At 44.0% G+C, this 24,694-nt stretch overlaps 3 protein-coding genes across 3 annotated transcripts; 1 reads left to right on the top strand and 2 right to left on the bottom strand.

The window, feature by feature from the left end:
- Positions 766–7,136, bottom strand: LOC8071289 (ABC transporter B family member 4). Its single transcript, XM_002439195.2, has 10 exons — positions 6,323–7,136; positions 5,839–6,236; positions 5,500–5,738; positions 4,128–4,653; positions 3,695–3,968; positions 2,752–3,614; positions 2,387–2,653; positions 2,021–2,284; positions 1,626–1,919; positions 766–1,480 (listed from the first exon to the last, which is right to left on the bottom strand). The coding sequence occupies exons 1-10, from the start codon at positions 6,699–6,701 to the stop codon at positions 1,127–1,129; spliced, it is 3,858 nt and encodes a 1,285-aa protein (XP_002439240.1). The 5' UTR covers positions 6,702–7,136; the 3' UTR covers positions 766–1,126.
- On the bottom strand, positions 17,470–21,175 carry LOC8068197 (putative F-box/LRR-repeat protein 23). Its single transcript, XM_002439194.2, has 2 exons — positions 20,740–21,175; positions 17,470–18,448 (listed from the first exon to the last, which is right to left on the bottom strand). Exons 1-2 carry the CDS (start codon positions 21,090–21,092, stop codon positions 17,803–17,805), a joined length of 999 nt encoding a protein of 332 aa, XP_002439239.1. The 5' UTR covers positions 21,093–21,175; the 3' UTR covers positions 17,470–17,802.
- Positions 21,483–24,008, top strand: LOC110430246. Its single transcript, XM_021447562.1, has 2 exons — positions 21,483–22,856; positions 22,973–24,008. Exons 1-2 carry the CDS (start codon positions 22,840–22,842, stop codon positions 24,006–24,008), a joined length of 1,053 nt encoding a protein of 350 aa, XP_021303237.1. The 5' UTR covers positions 21,483–22,839.

Below are 24,694 nucleotides of genomic sequence, written 5' to 3'. Positions count from 1 at the left end.
AGGCCCATATTGAGAGGAAAATTTCAACAGAGTCGGGGTCGTCGGGCCGATTCCGATTCAAGAGCGAGGGAGGGAGGTGCAAATCGGATTGGTTGATTCTGATGATGACGGGCTGGATTACTAGCCGTGAACCGAAATTTTCTGAGTTCTGACAGATAATCAAAATGTTTTCTGCAGGTTTAGATGCTGCTCATCTTCTCTAGGGTTCATTGGTTTCCTTAATTTAGCGTCTTGTTGCTTGCAGGAGGATTCAGCGGAGGATTTTCTCGAATTCAGCATCTTCTGAAATCATTTACAGTTTTATATATGTTGACGGAATTGTGATAGGTTCTGTCACTACAAGGTCTGTCCCTCCGAGTGACGGAACACCTGAAGCCTGAAGGAGTGAAGGCGCCTTGTTTCCCACCCAAAAAATTTTCATCCATCACATCGAATCTTTGGACACATACATGAAATATTAAATGTAGATAAAAAAATAAGCTAATTACACAGTTTAGTTAAGAATCGCGAGACGAATCTTTTAAACCTAGTTAGTCCATGATTAGCCTTAAGTGCTACATTAACCCACATGTGCTAATGATAGATTAATTATGCTTAATAGATTTGTCTTGCAATTTCTGATGAGCTATGTAATTTGTTTTTTTATTAGTTTTTAAAAACTCCTCCCGACATCCTTTCGACATATCCGATGTGACATACAAAAATTTTTTATCACCAATCTAAACAGGCCTTAGCTTTTCCTCAAACTGGGATGAACTCAAGGCAAAGGTAAGGAGATGTCACCATCATCTACATGTTTCTTGTTATTATATATAATGTATATACTATATTCAGTATTTACGCTTGTTACACTGAATATCTGTGTTCATCACATTAGTAGTAACTTAGACAGGATTGTTACATTGCTATTTGTGTAACTTAGGATTGCTACATTGCTGTATTTGTGTAGTCTTCTTTCCGGCTTAGCTATGCTACGGAGTTTATACATCTTTTGCCTTGCAGTGTCTATTTCACCAGGAGCTGGACAACCAAAACGGGCGCCTCAACTTTGTTAAGCTGCCAGTCTTTGCATGCTCAGTTGCTCACCTATCACAAATTCAGACTATCTGCCTGGACTTTCCATGTGTTACGACGGCGCTGCTGAATGGAGCGCGACGAGGGACGCATAAGCGCCACCCTCGATCTTGATCAAGGCGTCATGCCTCCCCTTCTCGACGATCACCCCATCCTTGACCACCGCGATCACATCCGCGCCCTGTATCGTGGACAGCCGGTGCGCGACGATCACTGTTGTTCTGTTCACCATCACCCGGTCCAGGGCGTCCTGCACTGAACGTTCGGATTCTGCGTCGAGGGCGCTTGTCGCTTCGTCGAGCAGAAGGATCTTGGGATCCTTAATGATGGCGCGGGCAATGGCGACGCGCTGCTTCTGCCCTCCTGATAGCTGAGCCCCACGCTCCCCGACCATGGTGTCATATCCCTGCATTGTTCAGGTAATAGCTGATCTCTGTAAGGTCTCATTTCTTTACATATCATCTTGTTCTTCAGAGTAGGAAGTTTCTTTACATATCATCTAGTTCTTCAGAGTAGGAAGTACACAGTAGTACATTTGAGGAGATTATTACCTGATGCAGTGAACTGATGAACTTGTGAGCATTTGCCAACCGTGCGGCAGCCACGATATCTAATTCTGTTGCTTGCCCGTCCTTTCCGTAGGCAATGTTTGCCCGTATCGTGTCGTTGAACAGGGATGGTTCTTGACTCACCAGCCCCATCTGTTGCCTTAGCCACCTCAGCTGGAACTTCTGTATGTCCACTCCATCTAGGAGTATATGGCCTGCGTTAGGATCATAGAATCTCTGCAGCAACGCTATCGCTGTTGATTTGCCACTACCACTCTCTCCAACAAGTGCAACAGTCTGACAAGTAAAACAGTTCGATTTCGTAAACTTGTATGCTGTATGATGATAGGTTCAAATCAAGTAACACTTTAATCCTGAGAAATTTAGATGTTTAGTACCTTTCCAGATTGAATTGTCAGGCATAGGTCTTGGAAAATCTGAACATCGGGCCGTGTTGGATATCTGAATCTCACATGCCGAAATTCAATGTTGCCACTTAGTGGCTCCAGAGTTACCCCAGCATCATCGCTTGGATCTATCCTTGATTTTCGATCCATGATGGCAAATATAGAAGATACGGCTGATTTTGCTTTGGAAGAATCTGATGTGAGGGTACTTGTATGTGACACCCCGATTGCTGCCATACTGAGAGCAAGAAATACCTGCATTCAAATGGCGAAAACATATATTATTTACAAATGTTTTATACCCTTAAGATTCACTTTTTTATAATGTAAACATCGCATATTTAACATGATACATACCCTGAAAACTTTGGGAAAAGTTGTTTTATCATTCTCTACAAGCCGTGCACCAGCATAGAAGCTGGCAGCATAAACTCCAAACAGCAAGAAGAAGGAAACCCCAAAGCCAATACCGTTTGTTATTCCTGTCCTGATCCCTGCTCTTAAAGGTCCTTCACATTTTTTCTTGTACAAATCCATCACCTTTTCTTCAGCTGAAAATGATGCCACTGTCCTTATGCTGCTCACTGCATCAGTTGCTACTTGACTTGCCTCCTCATACATCAACTGAAATCATAACGTGGAATCAGTGAATTGATGAAATGTGAATAATATGATAAACTAACTGAAGAAACAGCAGCATTTGTTATGGCTTCTTGCCATACCTTTGCATCTGCACTAAATCCCTGAATAAATTTCATCTGGATCCATCCATTGAGGCCAATAAGCGGTATCAGAGCCAGTATAATAAGAGAGAGCTCCCAGTTTGATACAAAAGCAATTACCAGACCGGCAACTAAAGTTGCCAAGTTCTGCACCACCAGTTGCAATGCATCACCCACAAGCCCCCGAACTTTTGCTGCATCCGCTGATAGCCTTGCGCCTATTGCTCCACTTGAATTCTCTGGGTAATCGAACCATTCGATCTCCATATTGACAACCTTCTCAAATGTCATCAGTCTGATCCTTCTTATCAACTTGCACCCAGCCACTGAGAAAAGGTATGAGCCAAGAGGAAGTGACAAGAAGTACACTGCACCGAATACCAAGAACATAGATGACCAAAACTCAGCATCCTTCCTCAGAATACGTGGCGGCTCATAAAATGCTTTTATCACATTTGATAGAAGTATCGCAAAGATTGGGAAGATCATTCCGCTGACAGCCGAAGCAATAGAACCAAGGATAAGCACTGGGATTTCGGGTTTGTTAAGTGAGGCGAGGCGACTGAGAGGCACTTCGTGCTGAATTTCTTCATCTATATTCTTTGATGAACTGTTTTGGACGTCAATTTCTAGAGGCACACCATGTGATACTGAGAACGAGTGGTTGCTGCTATTGTTCTGTGGTGACCTTTGGCTTGGTGACTGATTTGTCGACATTTGTTTTCCTAAGTGAATCCCAGAATCACCCTTCCTGTTTGACTTGTTCTGGTAGTTTGCACCCTCAGAAGCATGGCTCGCTTCCTGTAGTTGTATCAGTTGACTGTAAGCTCCCTCTGGATCCCTTATAAGATCATGGTGTGAACCTGATGAGGTGTGAAATTTTAAGGAGTCAAGCAATTGATAACAGAAAAGGCATGTTATGATTTCAGGAAAAAGGAAATACCTTTTTCAACTACTGATCCTCGATGAATCACGGCAATGGTACCAGCATTCCTGACAGTGCTCAAACGGTGAGCAACTATGACAGTTGTACGGTTTGTCATGACCCTATCAAGAGCCTCCTGTACAATCCTTTCAGATTCAGTGTCTAGAGCGCTTGTTGCTTCATCTAATAGTAAGATTCTTGGATCTTTGAGAATTGCTCTGGCAATGGCTATTCTTTGCTTTTGCCCACCTGAAAGTTGTGTTCCATGTTCACCAACTGAAGTAGCGAAACCCTGGGAAATGTCAAAAACATCAAGAAATTCAAACACACGGCGGGATAGTTTGTCTCCCTCATTGGTGTTTAGATTTCCATATTACTACTAAAATATTTTCTTTAGAATTCGTCATCAGTGATGAAATTTGCATATTCATAGCATAAGCAGTATTCTGACCTGGGGCATTTTATCTATGAATTTGGAGGCATTAGCAAGCTCAGCTGCAGCTCTGATTTCCTCATCGGTTGCATTGTACTTGCCATAAGCTATGTTGTCTCTTATGCTAGCAGTGAACAGGACCGGTTCTTGGCTAACAAGACCGATTTTACTTCTGATCCACCTCAACTGGAACTCCCTTAGATCAACACCGTCTATCAGAACTTCACCGAGCTGAGGGTCGTAGAACCGCTCAATCAAGCTGATAACCGTCGACTTGCCACTCCCACTCTGCCCAACTAGTGCGACAGTTGTGCCACTCTGTATGGTAAGGGAGAAACCACTGAAGATCTGTTCATCAGGCCTTGTCGGATATGAAAAGTAAACATCCCTGAACTCAATGTCTCCCTGAATGTCGTCCAGCTTCCTACCTGCCGTGCTGTACGCGTCAATCTCAGGCTCCCTGTTGATTGTTTCAAACATCTTGTATGCCGCAGCCTGCCCTCCCGCGAATGCTTTCATGCTCGGAGATGCTTGGCCCAGAGCTCTGGTGATTGCAATAGCAAAGAAGGTCAGCTTCCTAAACTAACTAGTAAGTAGTTCTGTTGGTCTGATCAAAGAACTCCATGTGCATCCACAGTAGTTTGATTTCGGTCATTATCTAAAAAAAAAAGTAGTTTGATTTCGGTGACAAGAAAGCATGCTCATTTAGCACTAACCAAAGATAGAAATTTATCTCCTGTACATGATATGAAACTGTGCCAGCGCAAAAGACAAAAGTGAAAAAAGTTTGTAAAAGACAAAAGTGAATTTCATGAGAATTCGATTCGATTGGGTTGGACAATTACGGTTACTCGACAACACTAGTGCTCTGTTTCTGCCAACCTTGCCGGGTATGGATGATATGAACCTGTGAAACCAAAAAGGCAAGGTTGGCATGATCTGCATTTGGTCTGTTGCTGCTATGCAGCTAACTGAATAAACCAAACGTGCAGAGTTGGTCTAGCTGCTTTATCTGTTTGCTGATGGCGCATCTAGTGCTTATCGCTGTCAAACAAATTGCTAATTTTGCGTCCTCGAGTGGCCTGACATGTCTTAATCAGGGGCAAATCCAGATATAGTTGGCTTTAACATAGACAGAAAGCGGCAGAATCCTGATAGATTTATCATGTATACAGAGAAAGCAACATGAACATTTTTTTGCTTAGTCTTTTTGTTCCTGAAACCACCCACCACCCAATCGTTTGTTGCAGTTGCAGATAAAATACTATTTGGTCACACACTTGTCATGATCTTGACTGACACTTATATTGAGATGAGATTACTGGTGCAACTAAATTCTGTCGGAAATGCATGTGTTGGTGAAAATGAAGGGAAAAAAAAAAAGACTTACAGTGAGCCAGTGAGCACTGCGAAGATGACATTCATGACTTGTGCGCCGGTGTAGCCCTTGTCCAGGATGAGCTTGGCGCCGTACCAAATCCCCAGGGAGTAGCCGCAGAAGAGGAGCACCATGACGATGCCCATGCCGACGCCGGCGGCGAGCCCCTCCCAGACGCCGGAGCTGTACGCCCTCTTGAGCGAGCTGCTGTACTTCTCCACCGCCCGCTGCTCGCCGGTGAAAGACGCGACCTTTGGGTGGTGGGATGACGTGTCATCGGACCGACATGAACGACGCAAAGGAAAAGGAAAGGAAAGGAGAGGCATGGTGGAACGGATAAAGATATCTCACTGTCGTGATGGAGCCGATGGTCTGGTCGACGACGCCGGCGGCGTCGGCGTAGGCGGCCTGTCCGAGGGAAGCCATCCTGGCGACGACGCTGGACATGAGCGCGCCGGCGAGCACGAGCGGCGGGATGGTGGCGAGCATGACGAGCGCGAGGAGCCAGCCCTGCGCGAAGGCGACGGCGAAGCCGCCCGCGAAGGCGACGAGCAGCTGGATGCACTTGCCGACTTTCTCGCCCATGGCGTCCTGGATGAGCACCGTGTCCCCCGACATCCGCCCCACCACCTCCCCCGTGGTGGCCCGCTGGTCGAAGAACGCCACCTCCTGCCGCAGGATGGCACCCAGGTACAGCCCCCGGATCCGCGCCGCCTGCCGCTCGCCGGTGATCATCCAGCTCGCCACCTCTGTTGTTGAAGCGTGGGGTGGATGGCCGTCGGTGAGAGTGTCGGTGGAGCAGTCAGTCAGTGTGTAAATAAATAAATGTACTTACGGACGAAGGAGGCGACGGCGGATGCGACGGCGAGGTAGATGAACTGGAGCGAGACGTTGGAGACCCGGGCGACGACGTCGCGCGTGTCGGCGGCGCCGCCGAAGGCGTCGATGAGGCGGGCGAAGAGGACCGTCATGAGCGGCATCGCGGCGCCGTTGGCGAGCGCGCCGAGCGTGCCCAGGGACATGAGCGCGGCGTCGGCGGCGTCCGCGAACGCGAACAGCCTGTGGAACGGCACGCTGCCGCCGCCCGTGGTGGAGGCCGAGGCGGCGGACTTCCCATGGTGATGATGACGGTCGCCGGCAGCGGCGGCGGTGGACGACGACGACGAGGAGGAGGACGGCGCGTCGAGGTGGAACGCCCTGCTGGACTCGGACATGGGCACGACGGCAGTATGGTAGCACTACCGGTTTTGGTGTGGACTGTGGATGGATCGGAGCAAGCAGAAGCAAGGAGTGATGGGATCTTTTGTATGTACGCTGCCGCTACACGAGTACGCGTACGTACGTGCACGCGCTGTGGCGATGGAGTAGGGACGACGACATTGGCGATGGAGCGGCAAGGATGAGACAAAGAAGACGAGCGAGGGATGGGTGGGGGTGGGGGAAGCGACGACGACGAGCTGAGCAGGGGTTCAAGGAAGGGAGACGTCAGACGCGGCGCCGCAGGCCGCCATGGACGTCTGGCCGCGGGGTCGCTCGTGGCGCGGGCGAGACAGGTTGGTTGAGGTAGAGGGGGCCGGCCGGTAGCTGTTACTGTTACTCCCAGTCCCAGTTAATGCGGCTTAGTACTCTCCTGGTGGCAGCTGGCAGGTGTGTGTGTGTGTGTGTACTGGAGCTAAGAGAGGTGAGAGTGGTATGGGTACTCTTGCTAGTCGTCCTTGGTCTGGTCTTTGCTGCTACTAGTCTGTTGGCTCGAGCTTATCTGCTTGCTGAACTTATCAGTCATTCTGTAATTGTTTTTCTACTTTAATAAATTAGTGAACAATATTTGATTTGCTGGGCTTCTCATTGACGGCATGGTTCACAGCCCTGGGTAACTGGTGTAGTGAGTGTGGTAGCCATATATATGAAGGTTGCTGGCCGCGTGTGTATGGATGTATCCCAGCCCCAAACCCAAACATGTGCATGTGAGTGTGATGAGAGGCTGGTCGGTTAGTGGTGGTTACCTGTAACCTTGGCGTTTTGGACTGTTTTGCTCCAAGGGTCAAGCACCCGTGGACCCGTGTCGTGTGTGCGTGTGCGTCCCCGGGGGCACCAGCACAGCACACACATCATCCATTTGCATTCATCCATCCTCCCAGTCACACTCAACACCAGTGGTCAAAGAAGAACCCAACCCAACCCATCCATCTGATCGCAGCAAGTGCAAAACCTGCTGCACACTCGTCGATGATCCATCTCGGCTTCGCTGCTAGCTAACCTCCCTCGATTAGGACAACAAACATTTGACAGCGCTCTGGTCTACAGTACAGTACTCTACGGAGTACCTGCTTGTTCCTCACTCACCTGCAGTCCTAATAATCCCAGTCTAAAGTGTACATTTTCAGCAGGGCAAGTGTACTACGCATCACGCGACGCGGAGGATGACGGAAAACAACAACACGTACAGGGGCCCCCGTTGAAATGTCGAGCGGCGTGGCTGTGGCTGTGTCCTGTGTGTGGACGGGCGTCGCCATTTCGAGGCGTCACACCACACACTTGCCTGTCAGGATCAGGATTCCGTCTCATGGGTCATGGCTTCCGTTCCGTCCCGTCATGCCGTTGTCTCTCCCTATCTCTATCTCTCTCCGGTCCTGTGTCCTAATTTGCCCCGGCCTCCACAGTCCACACATACAGCCAGCCATGGCCATGGGTCCATGACACCCCAACCAAAGCTGCCGCCTGCTTTTTTCCTCTCTGCTTGTATCTTTTGTTGCTTTAATTGGCTGCCTGCTATATACACTAATATACACTGTCACTGTGTGTACTTGTCCTCTGCCTTATTATACAGTACAGTAGTAGCTAAGTATACCTATTATATGTTTTGGTCATGGGCACTTCTCAAGTTCTCAAGGAATTAGCCGCCCAGCTTTCAGATAGTAGCTTCACTGATAGTCTGGTCGAAGGTCGATCAACCATCATCTGAGAGGAGATCCAGTCTTACTAAACCAAAAAAAAAACGCCGTGTTATCTAGTGCGTGCAAACCCCTACCAGGTCCATCAACATCATCTTGTGATACTGATGATATTGTTGTAGTTTCCTGCATTTGCAACTGCATGCAGACTTTACTTAATTGGGTTGTTGTAGGAAGCGAATTCTGAAAAAGGATCAGGAACAATGAGTTGTGCAGGCATGAGAGACATTGGGAGAATGATGGAGGCAGAGGCCACACAGAAAAGATCTGGGGGACATGCATTGCATGGCATGGCATGGGATGGTCCAGGTCCTGCTGCTCCTCCTGCTTTGCCGCGTTTTATGTATATATGGACCACAAGTGTAGTGCAGTTGTTCCCTCTAGTCCCTCAACCACCGCCGGCGGCGGCGCTTTCTTCTCTCCGACGGCGTCTGTTCGTACTGTCTGCCCCAGTGAGCCCAATTCAAAGTTCAGTCTGATCTACTACTGGTGGTAACTTCAGAATCAAACATGCTGAAAACGTCTTCGGTTTATTACAGTTCATACTTTCATATATGTCCTTTGACGCTTAATCGATCGGCCACAGTAAGAGAGATGGACATGTTCTTGGCTTTGTTTTAATTTGCAGAGAGGAGCACCGAATCATTCACGCGGCCTACACTTGCTGCGAATACACGAAGTTCCCTTGAAACGAAGGTTAAAAGAGAAGCGTCTGCATCTCTTATATCTGCTAATTAAACAATCTAATCTAGTTCCATAAAATAAAATAAAATCTAATCTATTGTTTGCATAGTTACAATGATGCACTCTGAAACTTTTTATCTTCTCCTCCTTGAACATGAGACGCAGGCCGGCCTTGGCGATCCTCTTTTCCGGATGTTACTCGACAAAGTCTACATCAATCCTTTTGCTGCAACTTTAGTAGACGAATATAAATACAACTCTCCGACGCTAGCTAGCTAGCTACATCTTTTGCTACGCTTGGACGATGGTAGCAGGAACACGCACGCTAGTGTGGTATCTATACTGATAGAATAGATAGATGGTGGGCACTCCAGCTAGTAGGTCTGCTTTCAGTTCAGATGCTGCTTGTTTTAGTCAGTGGTTGTGCTAATTAAGCTTTCATTTTCTTCCTAAAAATGATTTTTTTTCAACTTAAATTGAAAAGTTTTTATTTTCCATCCTGCACTGCACAGTGTTTGATGCGCAGACAGCTTGAGTGCGGCTACAGCTGCTGTCTTTCACTGAAACTGCTAGCAGCGCATTCTCTGATGGTGGACTGGATGAAAGCTGTTGGTGCTAGCTACCTTGGATGCAGGACAGACGTGGATGAATGCACATCTGTGGGACGGTCAGCTAACATTTCCTGCAATCCGGGCGGCCTGTCCACGTTGCAATAATTGGCCGGGGCCAGCTCAAAATCTGGACTGGACCGTGCCAAATTGCCAATGCTGCTATGCGCCCATGCCATGCTGTGCCTGACTCCCAACTACTGCATTCACAACTTAGTTTGAGATCAAATCAAATCAAAGCTATATGGAGTACTACAGGACTACAGGTACAGTACTGTATAGAGATGGATTAGCTAACATCATCATTTATATGTAATATATAAAAGCAGAAACGACATTGAGAATGAAAAAGACAATAAGCAAGTTTGGGAGCACAAAGAAATAGACGCGTGGCTAGTGAAGTACATTCCGAGGAAAAATATACCATGTGACCATATCGAATTCTACTATAAATATACACTGTATATATGCTGCATGTGCATACAACGTGTCTGGAATTTGGAGTTTGTAAAAAGCGTGGCCTAGCTTTGTTCGGCTGGTTGAAAAGAAAAGCTGATGTCGTTAATTTGTTACGAGAGAAAAGTATTATTCTATAACTGAAAAGTAGCATGATAAATTCAAGTGAATAAGGCAAGGGCATGTCGTCGCAATGGTAGGTCTAAATCATTGGCTGACGTGGTGATGAGAGAAAAATAAAAAAAAAGATAATTTCATTGGCATAGGTGATTATATATTCTCTCTTGCAAGCTTGCTGCTACTTGCTAGCCTCTTCCTGTTTTCCACGTTTTCTCTTCCAGAGCACACAAAATGAATGGAAGATGATGCGTTTGTTTGAGCTTCTATACCGGCTTCTGCACAATTTTAAAACAGTAGAAATTAATAAAGAAGATTCTTTTTTTAGTTAGAATCAAATTTCAAAAGCCAGCTGTTTTCTTCAAAAAAGCAAACAATTAAATTGGTACGGTTTCCCAGCAGATTGAACTTAGGTTTTGCCGTAATCAAGTTTCCTGTAGCTTCTCAAAGAAGTTCAAGTAGACACGACCAAAGTCTTTTTTAAATAAAAAAATAATTATAGCCTCTGCAAAGAGCTTTATACTCAACGCCTTCGGCTAATAAAAAAAACCTTTGAAAAGCAACAAAAGTGTGAGAAACCATATGAAAGTTTGTGAGACCAATCCCAGATGAAAATCATGCCTTGGTTTGAGGTGGGCAGCATCGGCGACTCTCGTGTTGTTCCTTCTTGAAGGCATTGCCTTGGGGCCTATCTTCACGCAGCATCGACCGGCGGGTTTATGCAATCCTCTTGGTTATCGAGTTTCAATTTATGTAGATTTATTGTGTATTGTCTTCCCTAGAGGAAGGTAGTCACTTGCGAAAGACTATTATTTTAGAATAATGTGAGTGGAGAAGTCGTATTAGGATAGAGACTTGAGTCTCTATCTCTTTCTCTCTCTCTCTCTCTTACATTTTACTAGCAAACATGCATATGCGTTGATACATAGTTAGTTTGTTTCGTGGTCACTCAGATAACCTATAACTTGAAGTTAATGACATGTTTTTTTTCCGAAAGATCCGGTTACCCGGTATTTCATTGAAAATAAGCGAAGAGAAGCAACCAACAGTTTTACATGTGTGAGCCTAGGCTGCAGGGGTATTTAGTAGATACAAGGGCCTATTACACACTAGGGTTCCTGGCAACGGTTAGAGGTTTGAGGATCTTTCCTCCGACATTGGACCATGTAAAGCAAGTGTTCTTGGTTTCTTCAAACAGCTCATGCGCCACCTTCCTAGCCTCCCTGAAGACGTCAGCATTTCGCTGCTTTCAAATGCTCCAGGCGGTTAAAATTGCAAGTGTATGGACCATCCTGTTCTTTCTCTACAGTAGATGGGAGAACCAGTCTTCCATGTCAAGCTCCTTCCTTCACTGTGAGGGATGTAAATAATAGCAATGGCTCTAGTCTGCTACAAGGGTCCAGACTGTAATTGCGCAAGGGCATTCCGAGAACAGATGCATTGCAGTTTCCAGATTCTTTTCACATAGGGCGCAAAAGTAATTTGTATAACCGTGGAGTTGTAGGCGAGCGGGAGTCCAGAGTTTATCCTAGAGTGGAAGCCAAAGGAAAAACTTACACTTTGGCGGCGCCCACGCACTCCAGATGAGGTTCGCGAAATCTATGGTGATCTGGCAGGCAAACTGAATATTGTAGGTTGATTTAGCTGAATATTCTCCTGAGCTCTTAAGCATCCATACTATTTGGTCCTCCTTATCATCATCCAAATTGAGGTGAGTAGATTCTGTCGCATTCCATAGCTAAAAGTACTCCCTTAGGATGTCATCATTTAGGTCATACGCAATGTCACCTATCCAGCTCCCCCCTTGCACTGCCTCTCTTACAGTTCGGTGCTTCCTCCTGTTGTGGCCATAGAGGGCTGGGAATAGTTTTGAAGGTGCCTGGCCATCAATCTAGTAGGAGTGCCAAAAGGATGTCTGATCCCATTGTAGATAGTTATGTGTGTGGCTGCATTGAAGAGTGTCAAGTCCACTGAATCCACCGGTAGCGCCATCCCGTTCCATGGTCTTTCTAGTTTGGTCCATTCAAACCATAGCCATCTTAGCCTCAAAGCCTGCTAAACTTTTCCAAGTCCACAATTCCTAAACCACCGAAGAGGACTGATTTCGTCACCATGACCTAGGCCACCTTACATTTGCTGCCATGAAACTCACTGTCGCCCACCTAGAGAAAACGTTGTCGGGCCTTATCAATGTCCTCGAATAGTTGTTTAGGTGGTTTGAGTGAGGTCAGTAAATAGACCGGTATAGCACTAAGGACTGAATGCACCAGTTCACGCCGTCCCGACAGGTTTAACAACTTCCCCTGCCATCCCGCCAGCTTGGATCTTACCTTGTCAATAATTCTCTTCACATGGACAACCTTGAGGTGACCTTGAGTGAGTGGAAGGCCTAAATAAGTCATCGCGAAGGTAACTCTCTAGCCAACAAAGCTTCCCAGAATTTTGTCATGGTTGAGCCCACAACATCTGATAGGTGCCACTACACATTTTGTTAGGTTCAGATGTAGGCCCGTGGTTGAACCAAACTGATCTAGTATTCTCAGCATGGCTCTTACTTCCTCTTGGATGGGGTTGATAAAAATCATAGCATCATCAGCATAAAGTGATAGGCGAAGCTTTGCATGTCGTCACCTCAGAGGGGATAGAAACCCATTTTCAGTTGCTATATCAAGTACCTTTTGCAAGGTGTCAATGGCCAAGATGAAGAGGTAGGGGGAAAGGGGGTCACCTTGCCTAAGTCCTCGGGCATGAATGATCTTTCCTCTAGGGACTCCATTTAACAATACTGTGGAACGGGAGGTGCTGAAGAGTAATGCCAACCAGTCACACCAACCAGTCACACCATTTTTTGAGTGAATCCTCTGTTCCAGCATGTATTCCCAAGAGATAGTGTCAAAAGCCTTAGAGATGTTAAGCTTGAAAAGTAGTGCTTGGGTCTTCGTTCTATGGTATGCTCAAGCTAGGTTCCTCGTCTTCGTTCTATGGTATGCTCAAGCTAGGTTCCTCACATACATGAAGTTATCGTGTATGCATCGGCGCTTCACAAAAGCACTTTGTGCCACCGAGATCAAGCTGTCTATGTGTGGGGAAAGATAGGTCGCAAGAGCCTTTGTGATCAGTTTTCCAAAGGAATGGATTAGACCAATGGGCCTGAAATCTCCCGGCCTCTCTGCCAAATCTAACTTCAGAATCAGAACGATGTTCCCGCCATTCAGCTTATTTTCATGACATGTATTTTAAAATCACAAATATATTAGCTAGCTATTTTCATCTTTTTCACTCGCGTTCATCCAACAGTACATGAAAATAACTCATCTCATTCATCTAACAAAACAGGCAGCATGGATAAGTCCATCCCAAAATCCATGGGGCCTCGTTCGTTTGGCTGGTTTTGAGGCTAGCTGGAACTATTCTAGCTAATTTATATTAATACAATTAAGCCTATATATCAATCTATCTAGCTGAAATAGTTCCAGGGCAATCATTACAGGCCCTAATAAACAAGTCATGCGGAGGAGTTTTATGCCGAAATTTTTGTGACTAGCTGGAGGTCGTAGCTTCAATGTTAAGAACATCATCAAGGTACGAAATCAATGTGATAATAAGCATCCCTCCACGGACCAGCGTCTGAGCAGTGTAGCTTTCGGCGCCTTTGAACGTGCGATAGCTTGTAGGGCCACAGCTGGCTCAGAAAATAGTATAAATAATAAACTCCGCCTGCTTTATTCATCGGTCATCACCGGGGCAATGCTGTGGTCGTCGTCGTCGTCGTCAGTCACCATTTGTTGCAGCTAGAGCTAGCTACCTTCTCGTAGCTTTATAACCACTGCACTTACCTAGCTTGTGTCTAGTGTCCATTGCTAGGAACTTACTTCCTCCACTTACCTTGTGTCTAACTAATTGAGAGATCTACCTTTGTTTGTATTGACTGCATACGTGGGTATATATGTAGTCGTCCGAGTGCATGCTTATTTAATTTGCTGACGCTTTAAATTCATAGTTGCTAGACACACCACTAGACAACAATGTATTACTAATAACTAGTGGTGTGCAAACTTACGAACAAGCTGGAAGCAGGCCAGTTTCATTGGGCCTTGTTTAGTTCCAAAATATTTTGCAAAATCGACACTGTAGCTCTTTCGTTTGTATTTGACAAATATTGTTCAATCATGGACTAACTAGGCTCAAAAGATTCGTCTCGTCAATTTCGACCAAACTGTGCAATTAGTTTTTATTTTTGTCTATATTTAATACTTCATGCATGTGTCTAAAGATTCGATGTGACGGGGAATCTGAAAAATTTTGCAAAATTTTTTGAGAACGAGAAAGTTGGGCTAGCTATATATCTGACACATATATGATGCACAAAGTGAGCTTTGCTTGCACGTATACGTAGCAGTGTACATGCCGCTGCTAGACTTGTAGACTAATCTCTGAACTTGTTGCCGTCGTCACCAGTCCTTGTCCACACACCACACATGCATGTATATACAATGAACGAACGAATATGTTCAATATATATGTATAGGACAAATATATACGTCTGCCGCCGTGTCAGATCTATCGCTGCACCGATCGAGACCTCTGGTCGATATACACATACACATGCATGCAGGCTTGTTCACCGCCGTCGCCGTCGACGGCGATGGGCCGGGACGTACGTCGGCGTCAGAGGAGAGGAGACAGTCGTCCAAACAGGTAGTACTAGATGCACGGATTATGGATGTAACGGAATCGAACCCAATGAAATGCTCATCACACACAGGCTCTCTCGATCTACAAAACTCAACCAGCAGAATGTATTCTCCTCGTCGTCGTCGTCAGTGACGGGAAAATTCGCTCGCCGCCGGCGATCGAGGTGCATGCATGGCGACTCGATCCACGCCGACCTCACGTACGTCTCGTCGCCGCCTCCTCTTTCGTGTTCCATTTGCTGTACTAGCGGACTGCTAGTGTCACACACATATACTGACCACCGACCATGCATCAGATCATCAGTTGGAGATAGAGTTGCTTTTAATTTAGGGACACAAATTGTGTTGTATCTTCAATTCAAGTGCGCAAATAACTTCGTTTTAGATAATGAATAATGCGTACGCGAATAACTTGTCTGAAGTCTTTACATAACCGAGAAGCGAGCACATTATTTTATACTTTGTCAATCTTGAGAATTTGTCACCCCAGTCTTCAAAGGTACTCATAAAAGTAGAATTTACTTGTATGTGTTCATAAATCATAAGGATGAGTATGAGTGTTTAAGTTGTAAAAGAAAATAATCAAAAAGGAACGACAAATTAAAGGAAGTCATAGAAAACAGAACGTGAAGGAAGCAAACCAGCTAGATTGATCAGTTGATCGCAAATCTAGGAAACAAATTGACGTTTGGGCCAAAAGCCGGAAGAGAAAAATAGATGGAGCGGCCCATATAACCTAGCGCAGCAACAAATACTCTCTGTCTCTCTCATCCACACGTTACTGCGACACTTCTGAGTCGTGGTCTCCACGCTCTCGTGCCACACATGTCTTCACTAAAACCATGTTATATGTCTGGTTGTTGGATAGCTTGAGTGCTTCATACGTGCATTGACCATTGAGTTTTATCTCCCTCTTCAAGGCTTGCCAATGAACTTGCCCCAACCATTGATGAAAGGATCAACAAGGGCTTAGAGGGTTTTGTCAAAACACAAGGGAAGGGCTTAGAGGGAGGGGTGAATAGACTTAAAATTAACCTTTATTTCTTCACACTTCAAAGCCGTGGATTAGCAAAGTCGGGAAGTTATGAAGATTTTTCCGGAACTTCTATATGAAAAATTACAGAAACAACACCAAAATTTGATCCAAAAATAGATTGCTCAATTACCACACTTCCTTAAGGTTAGAAGAACCCCCTTGTACCTTTCCCTTGACTTGAAATATGACTAAGAGATAGATCAGGTGAAAATACTAAATGTCAACGCAAGAGAGAGAGAGAGAGAGAAATTGAGTACGAACAATAAGTGAAAACACAACAAACAAGCACGTGAGATGTATACAAGGATCTAACCTAAGATTTCACCACACCGCCAAGGCGAGGACTTGCCATGAGTATATATACATCCAACCCATAGCCACCACAAGGCTGTCATCACCCATGAAATTAATAGCAAGAAGCGGTAGCTACAGCCCCATCATACTGTTTAAAGGGATCTCTAAAGACTAGAGGAGCTGGAGGAGGATCAAAGGGGATGTTGAGGAAGATTTTGCTAAGGACAAACTTGAGCTCACTACAACATTCCCTTGAGCCACTAGACTAGAGGAACAAGTGGTTGCCCTTTGTTATTGAAGGGCTCAATTACATGTAGTTTTTAGTATTGAGACTGCCACTTGGGTTCACTATAACATTGGAACTACCACTACAACATTACCAATTACATGTAATTTCTAGCATTGTTTACATGTAGTTTTTAGTATTGAGACTGCCACTTGGGCTCACTATAACATTGGAACTACCACTACAACATTACCAATTACATGTAATTTTTAGCATTGGGACCACCCTAATGGAGATGGGCTCACCACCTTCCACCATCCTGTTAAACACATTCCAAGAAATGCTAAGCAAATAAGTGACATCACCTTTCTTTAGATTGTGGCACTGAAAATGTTGTTATTGAAAAAAAAACTAGGAGACTGTTTGGCTGACAGCCACTACCAGCCATGCCTCAAATGCATGTGTGGCGAGCCACAGTTTGTGGCGCTCAAAAGTTACGCCGCATTTTGTGCCGGGAAATATTTCTACTGCAACTGCTGTGGTGCGGTGTTGCCTATCTTAAATGCTGAACCAAACATCCATGCAAAATTTGGCTTTTGGTGTCTGGAAGCCAAACACTCCATTGGTATTCTATCGATCACTCTATACAAACATTATACATATAGCTAATTTGCAGAGTGTTAATTTGACAGGCAATATATACAGTGCAAAACCACATACAAGGTTAAAGTGAAAACATTTAAACATGTACTGGGTGTACATTATACATATAGCTAATTTGCACGAGTGTTAATTTGACAGGCAAAATATACGATACAAAGCCACATACAAGGTGAAAGTGAAAACATTTAAACATGTACTTGGTGAAAATGTGAAAACCAATTTAAAAAATTTATTTCGGTTGTTCAAAAAATCAAAAATTAAGACATCCATAATCACATGCAAACATGTAATCAAATCTCTAACATGGCCAAGAGGTATATATACACATATTTGTTTGGCCCTAGGTTATTAAAATATCAATTTAAAAAGTTCAAAATATAAAATCCAACCGGTCGACATCAATTAGAACCAGTTTAGCTACTTAAGCTTCATACAACAAATGGAGAGGCGCAGAAGTATAAACATCATGGAGATTCCATCCTAGCTACCCGAATCTCAAACACAAGGGGATGCCGAACCATTCCAGGTCACAGCACTACACAAGGGGCACGGAAAAGCTGTTCCAATTAGTTTCTTGCTTGTTGCTTCAGATATCAAAGTCATCACCGTACATGCCTCCATCTGAGACTGTATCATCAAAATCATCCATATCATCAAAATCAGCATCATCGTCTTCAGTGACCACATCCAGCAGATCATCATACATATCCAATTCAAAATCAGAGCCAGTGTTAGCGATGCTGCTGACGATGTAAGCCCGATACCTGAAGTCGGAGATGGAGTCATGAGGAAGCTTCAGATCTCGTATCCTAGCACATTTCAGTTTCAGTGCATCGTCCATTTGTATGTTGTAGCACTGGCGAATGTCAAGGGATTCAAGGCGAGGGCAACGGTCAAGGATTGCCATGAGTCCATCATTGGTCAGCTGGTTACCAATCAACTGAAGTTCTTGGAGCCCAGGCATGGTGCTAGCGATCCCTAATGCTTCCGTGTCATCATCCATGCCCTCGTAGGGTGCAAACTCACTTTGAAGAATACACCAGCGCTCATTCAACCTGAAGCATTTAAGTTGTGGGCAGGCTCTCCCAGCAGTCTCACACATGCTACCATTCAATGAGCAGAATGTAACATCTAGCTCCTCGAGCTGAGGGAAACCATTAATTGCCTCTGCAAAACCTTGATTAGTGACATGATGGCACAAGCAGAGATGGAGGCTCTTCAATGAGGGGACCCTGCATGCAGAATGGGTAAATCTTGATGAGTTTGTTTTTTAGTGAATACACAAGTAATCAGGTGTCAGACCCAAGCTGATTTCTAATATCATAACAGGCACAATAAAAACGTGTGTTTCTACTTCAGTAAATCAATGCCAGTTCTTAAATCAATAAACAACAATATATCAAAAATCATCTAAACCTAATTAAGAGGCAAAATTCAACACACAATCCACAAAAAAATTAATAGCTCAATACTGTGTGAGTTGACACAATACAAAATTACAAACAATCTACGTATCACATCTTGCTAAAGGATTGAAACAAAGCAAGGATAACGAACCACAGTAAAACACCTCTAACAGGGATAAGCACGATCTCAGCATAAATGAGAACTCAAACTTGCTGAAACTGGTAACAGTTGTAAATCAAAGTTGGTACCAGGTCCAAAAAAAGTAGTTGATGCAGCAGAACAAAAAAAATATAGGTGAGCTAGTTCAATTTGTGGAACTTGAAGCAAACAGAACACTAAACAAACAACAAAAATAAAATATCAATTCTGACAAAGACATTTACATGCATTGGATAATTACACAAGTACACAGCCCTAAACGACATGAGTAATGTGAAGTAGGAGAAAGAAAATAATCACAGATGATAGTAATAATTTGGCACCAGACACTTCAATTACATGATGATCTTTTCCTTTGATAGCTATATAAGCTGAATCTAGTTCTAGTAAATGATTTTAGACTAATATCAAGCTGCATGGCACAATCAAATTTGTCGAGTCATCAAGCTATTATTACGAATATGCAGCAGGAGGAACAGGAACTGAGTTTACTCGGTTGAAGGAATGGATGTACACCCATACTATAAGACCACCAAGTTCAAGTCCTTGTCAATACAAACTTGGGTGCCTATTTCGTCATAAATAAAAAGGCACCTAGTTCCTCCTAGGGTGGTTAAGTTTTTACAAATGTCCGAGGCAACAATTTAATTTTCTTCCTCAAATACCAGTTCATTCAGAAACACTCTGACAATTTCTTAAGAAATCAGATAATAGGGTGAAATATATGCAAGCTGCCAAGCTTCCAGATACTGTGAACATTGAAGACATATTGTTATGTAGTGTGAGGCAGGCACTATTCCTGCCAGGCCAAGAAGAACAGCACAATAACAACAGTGACGATAATGGCGTGGCAGCGTGCGTGGAAACTACAGTTCCAGTTTGTTAGGACTTAGGAGTTTGATTGGTTTGTTAGTAAAGTTTCTCAGATTGCTTCGAGTTGCTGGAGATTCGATTGATAATGCTCAGAAGTCAGAACTAGGAGGTTGTTGGGACTGGATGCTATAAACCTAGATGCAATCATGAACTTAAGCAAAGAGTTATCTTCCTTACAATCTCTACCCCTCTTTTACTTTCCCCAACATAGGGTGTCAAGATGAACAGCCTCACCCCAGCACTGACCATGACTACCATCTGCATAGTCAGGATCCACCTCTTGCTGCCCACTACACGAATGTTTTCTCAAGAATGCATGAAACGGGGTTACTAAAAGAATAAAGGTTAACGAAGTCTGCGACAACAAGATAGTTTGCCATTCGCCGAAGGTGACAAAGACATAAGAATGAACTGCAGAAAAGTTCACCAGCTAGCAATATTTGGACTCATTCCAGCAACAATGGCTAATGCTTCAACTACAAGAGAAAGGTTTTTGAGAGACACCATGGACCCTACAAGTTTATTGAAGAACTGTTAATTCTTCCTTTTGAGACAAAATTTTGGAAAGACATAAGTTTCCAAGTCAAAGATATTCAATTTCTATATCCTATTAAATAGCACATGAATAGCGAATTCTGCCTAATCCAAAAGGATCTGATTGCAAATGACTCGCGGTTCCTTTGGAGCACTGAGCCGAGCTCTAGACTGATAAAACTACTCACAGCATGTTATCCTAAGTAACCGAATCCTCTACACAAATAGGCAGACAAAGGAAGACCAACACTCCGGCTCTAGATTTAGCTTGAGGTGGAATCGTACGTTTCGCTAGGAATGCTCTAAAGAAATACAGAAAGATTAAACATTTCCTCAACATCCTGCTGCAAGTGTAGCTTGAGGTGCAATCGTACGTTTAGCTAAGAATGCTCTAAATAAATGTAGAAAGATCAAGCATCTCCCCAAAATGAGAAATTGGTTGCAGTAATCACGCACAGTGGGAGCCACGAATTCGCTAGAACCTGTGTCTCCATCAATCGATCATTTAACAGAAAAGAAATGCAAACGGAGTGGGTAAAGCTTCCCCGACCTCTGAGAGATGTAGCGTAGGAGCTCGTCGTTGACGAAGGTCTCGGCCCCGAACGCCTCCATGGTGCCCGCAGCGCGGTCGACGGCGGCGCGCGCCATGGCCTCGACCTCCTCGGTCTGCAGCTGGTCCCCCTGGTAGGTCATGTCGACGCGGCGCCACAGCGTTGGGTCGGAGGCCGCGAGGCGGCGCCACGCGCGGCAGACCAGCCCGGCCCCGAGCAGGATCTCCGCCACGTCCAGCTTCGCGAACACGGCCGCCAGCGCGTCCGACGGCATCTCCGCCCAGTCCCGCGCCTCGTCCTCCGCGGCCGTGGGCGGCGAAGCCGGCGGCGGCGGCAGAGAGGAAGAGGACATTGGGTAGGGTTAGGGTTCTCGCCGGCGCCCGGCTGGGTGAGTCGGGAGGGGAGGGGAGGGGAGGGGATAGCGCCGGGAGTAGGTGAAGAGTAGAGGAGATGGTGCGTCTACATTTTAGCACCGTGTTGGGCCACGTCTGGGCTTGGAAGTGGACCAGGCCACGTAGCCAGCCCGCTGGGCCGGCCCGCTCCGTCAGCCTGCAGAATCCTACAGGCCAGCACAGTGCTTCAGGTGCTCAACGGGGATGAATTACCAGAAGAAATTAACAGTACATTCATTGTTCTAATCCCGAAGATGGCAAATCCAATCTCGATGGGGCAATTTAGACCGATCAGTCTTTGTAATGTGGTTTATAAAATCATTTCTAAGGTGTTGGCTAATCGGCTAAAGTTAGTCCTCCCTAAAATCATTTCCGAAGAGCAGTCTGCATTTGTCCCTGGTAGGATAATTTCTGATAATATAATTGCTGCATATGAATGCCTACATTTTATGCGAACAAATGGCACAAAGAGGAATGGCTATTGTGCTCTCAAACTTGATATGTCTAAGGCTTATGATCGAGTGGAGTGGCCATATTTATTTGCCATCATGGAGAGGTTGGGATTCAGTAAGAAATGGATTGATGTAATCATGAAATGTGTAACCTCAGTATCTTTCTCAGTTCTTTTCAATGGAGAAATATTAGAACAGTTCAAACCATCCAGAGGAATTAGACAAGGTGATCCAATTTCTCCATACTTGTTTCTTATTTGTGCTGAAGGCTTATCATGTATTCTAAATAACAATAGCAATCAGGAGAGGGGAATTACATTAGCTAAGAATGCTCCAAGAATCAGCCATTTACTTTTTGCAGATGATAGCATTTTATTCTTCAAAGCGAGTGTAAGAGCGGCAGAAATAATTGATTCACTTCTTGCTGCTTATAGTGATGCATCTGGACAACGAATCAACTACGACAAGTCATCAATTTATTTTAGCAAAAAATGCAGCAATACATTAAAGGAGGAGATAAAAAAGAAGATATGTGTGAATAATGAGGCACTGACTGAACGCTATTTAGGATTGCCAACTGATGTGGGTAGGTCAAAAAATGGTGCTTTTAAATATTTAAAAGACCAGATATGGAATAAGGTGCAGGGATGGATGGAACAATGCCTCTCAGCCGGCGGCAAAGAAGTGTTGATTAAAGCTGTAGTCCAAGCAGTACCTACTTATTCCATGAGTTGTTTCAGACTACCAAGGGGACTATGTCAAGCTATTAATGCAATTATTCGAAAATTTTGGTGGGGTAGCAAGGAAGGGAAAAGGAAAAATTGCTGGGTATCATGGGAAGAAATGACTCAGCCTAAATACCTTGGTGGGCTGGGATTCAGGGATATAGAGCTCTTTAACTTGGCTCTTCTTGCTCGGCAGGCTTGGAGGATTATGCAAAATTCAAAATCCTTGAGTGCTAGGCTATTGAAAGCATTATATTTTCCTGATAAACATTTTCTTGAAGCAGTCTTGGGAAGTAGACCGTCACAAATTTGGAGAGCTATACTTGATGGACGGGACGTTCTTGAGCAAGGATTGATCAAAAGAATTGGAAATGGTAAAAGTACAGATATTTGGAAACATAATTGGCTCCCAAGAGATGGTGGGTTGCGGCCAATTGCATCAAAGCTATCAAACCCACCCAGATGTGTTAGTGAATTAATAGATGGAATAACTATGCAATGGAGGCAAGATGTGATTCAAAAGTACTTTTATGATATGGATGCTCAGGTAATAAAAAATATTCCTTTGAGTTCTTGTTGGCAAGATGATTTTTGGGCATGGCACTACGAAAGATGTGGTATATTCTCAGTTAAATCTGCTTACAGAATGCTTGTCCACCGTAGGAATCAAATACAAGATTGGCTTGATGGCAAAGTAGAGAGCTCGGACACTGAAGGAGCTAAAAAAAGATGGAAATTATTCTGGAAGGTCAAGGTACCATCAAAAATTCATATCTTTGCTTGGAGATTGGCCCATAATTCTTTAAGTACCGGTGAAGTTCTTAAAGAAAGGTCAATGAGTGAACATAGTGGATGCAAGTTATGTGGTGCTATTATTGACTCGTGGCGCCATGCTCTTTTCTATTGTACAATGTCAAGATGTGTTTGGACTCTAGTAGATGAGGATCTCATTGACCATATTGCTGCAACTGAGATTAATAATCCAAAGATGTGGCTGTTTTTTATGCAGGAAACTTTATCGGCAAAAGAATTTCAGAAACTTCTAATCATATGTTGGGCAATCTGGAGGGCACGAAGAATGGCATTACATGAGGGTATATTTCAAAGCCCATTATCAATATTCAGCTTTATTACAAAATATCTTGATGATCTCAAACTGGCTGGTTTGATTGAGGACATTGATATGACCAAGTCAACAAGAAACAAGAAATCAGCTCCCAAATGGATACCTCCACCTGAAGCTTTCGTGAAGTTCAATGTTGATGCTGCGGTGGCACGAGCTGAAGATAAGGGGACTGTTAGTGTGGTGTGTCGAGATAATGTAGGGAATTATGTGGCTGCAAGTGCTATGGTCATTGATGGTTTAACTGATCCGTCATCTTTGGAAGCTTTGGCTTGTAATGAAGCAATTTCTTTGGCCATGGACATTGGGGTGCGTAAGTGTGTAATAGCTTCAGATTGCTTGGAAGTGATTTTGAATCTTCAGAAGCAAAGTTTGTGTGCTTATTCCTCAGTGTTGAAGGAAATTAAAGCTAGAAGCACTTTGTTTCAGGAAGTAGTTTTTAAGCATGAAGGTAGAGAATCAAATTGTGAGGCCCATGCTCTTGCTAAAGGTGTTTGTAAATTGGCACCAGGGAGATATTTATGGCTCCTTGGGCGTCTAGAAATTTTGCATGTACCTCAAAACATTATGAATTAATAAAAGTCTACCTTCCTCTCAAAAAAAAAGCAGATATAGCAGTAGAATGGAAATAGATTTTCTCAAAAAAAAAAAGTAGAATGGAAATAGAAAAGGTTTATATTACCTCTCTCAACTTTTGCGAAAATTCATTTTTTCTTCTTCCTGAACTCTAAAAACCAGGTAATAACTAAACAAATATACGATCTAATGAGTATAAATTTTTTTTTAGTATAGTTCAATAATACAATAATTAAACCACAATCAGACCATAGAAACAACAGCTATGAATTATTCCAATTAAATACATAAAAGCATAGATCTAAAGACAGAGCAAATATTTTATACTAAAATATACTATATTATATATTTACTGTATAGATCTACTCATTTGGACTAAAAAAATTAGATTTTTTATTTTATAATTTACAATAATTTTTTAAAGATTCAGCCGAAATAAATAAAAAAACAAAAACAAAAACCTGCCTGCGCGTCGTTCGCACATACAGAGCCGAAGGCTGTGAAGCGCAACCTGGCCACGCTGTTGCAGTCGCGTCCAGCACCACCCCTCGACCCGGGTTCGTTGACCCTAACCTAGGTTCACGAGTTTATTTTTGACTCAAAGTGTAAATTTTTTTCGCAAGTATCATACCATGTATCACGACCCCGTACCTCAACCCCATCGTCCCAACACTAAATTAGAGGCA

The sequence above is a fragment of the Sorghum bicolor genome, chromosome 9 (assembly GCF_000003195.3).
Source record: "Sorghum bicolor cultivar BTx623 chromosome 9, Sorghum_bicolor_NCBIv3, whole genome shotgun sequence".
In the NCBI taxonomy this organism is placed as follows: domain Eukaryota; kingdom Viridiplantae; phylum Streptophyta; class Magnoliopsida; order Poales; family Poaceae; genus Sorghum; species Sorghum bicolor.
This window is presented reverse-complemented; position numbering and strand designations above follow the sequence as displayed.

Coding starts and splice junctions, on each gene's coding strand:
- LOC8071289 (XM_002439195.2), bottom strand. CDS start 6,701: ATGTCCGAGTCCAGCAGGGCGTTCCACCTCGACGCGCCGTCCTCCTCC. Junction 4,654..5,499: donor GCAGTGCTCACTGGCTCACT/GTAAGTCTTTTT, acceptor TGCAATCACCAG/AGCTCTGGGCCAAGCATCTC. Junction 2,654..2,751: donor GATTTAGTGCAGATGCAAAG/GTATGGCAAGAA, acceptor TTATGATTTCAG/TTGATGTATGAGGAGGCAAG.
- LOC8068197 (XM_002439194.2), bottom strand. CDS start 21,092: ATGTCCTCTTCCTCTCTGCCGCCGCCGCCGGCTTCGCCGCCCACGGCC. Junction 18,449..20,739: donor CTACGCTACATCTCTCAGAG/GTCGGGGAAGCT, acceptor TTCTGCATGCAG/GGTCCCCTCATTGAAGAGCC.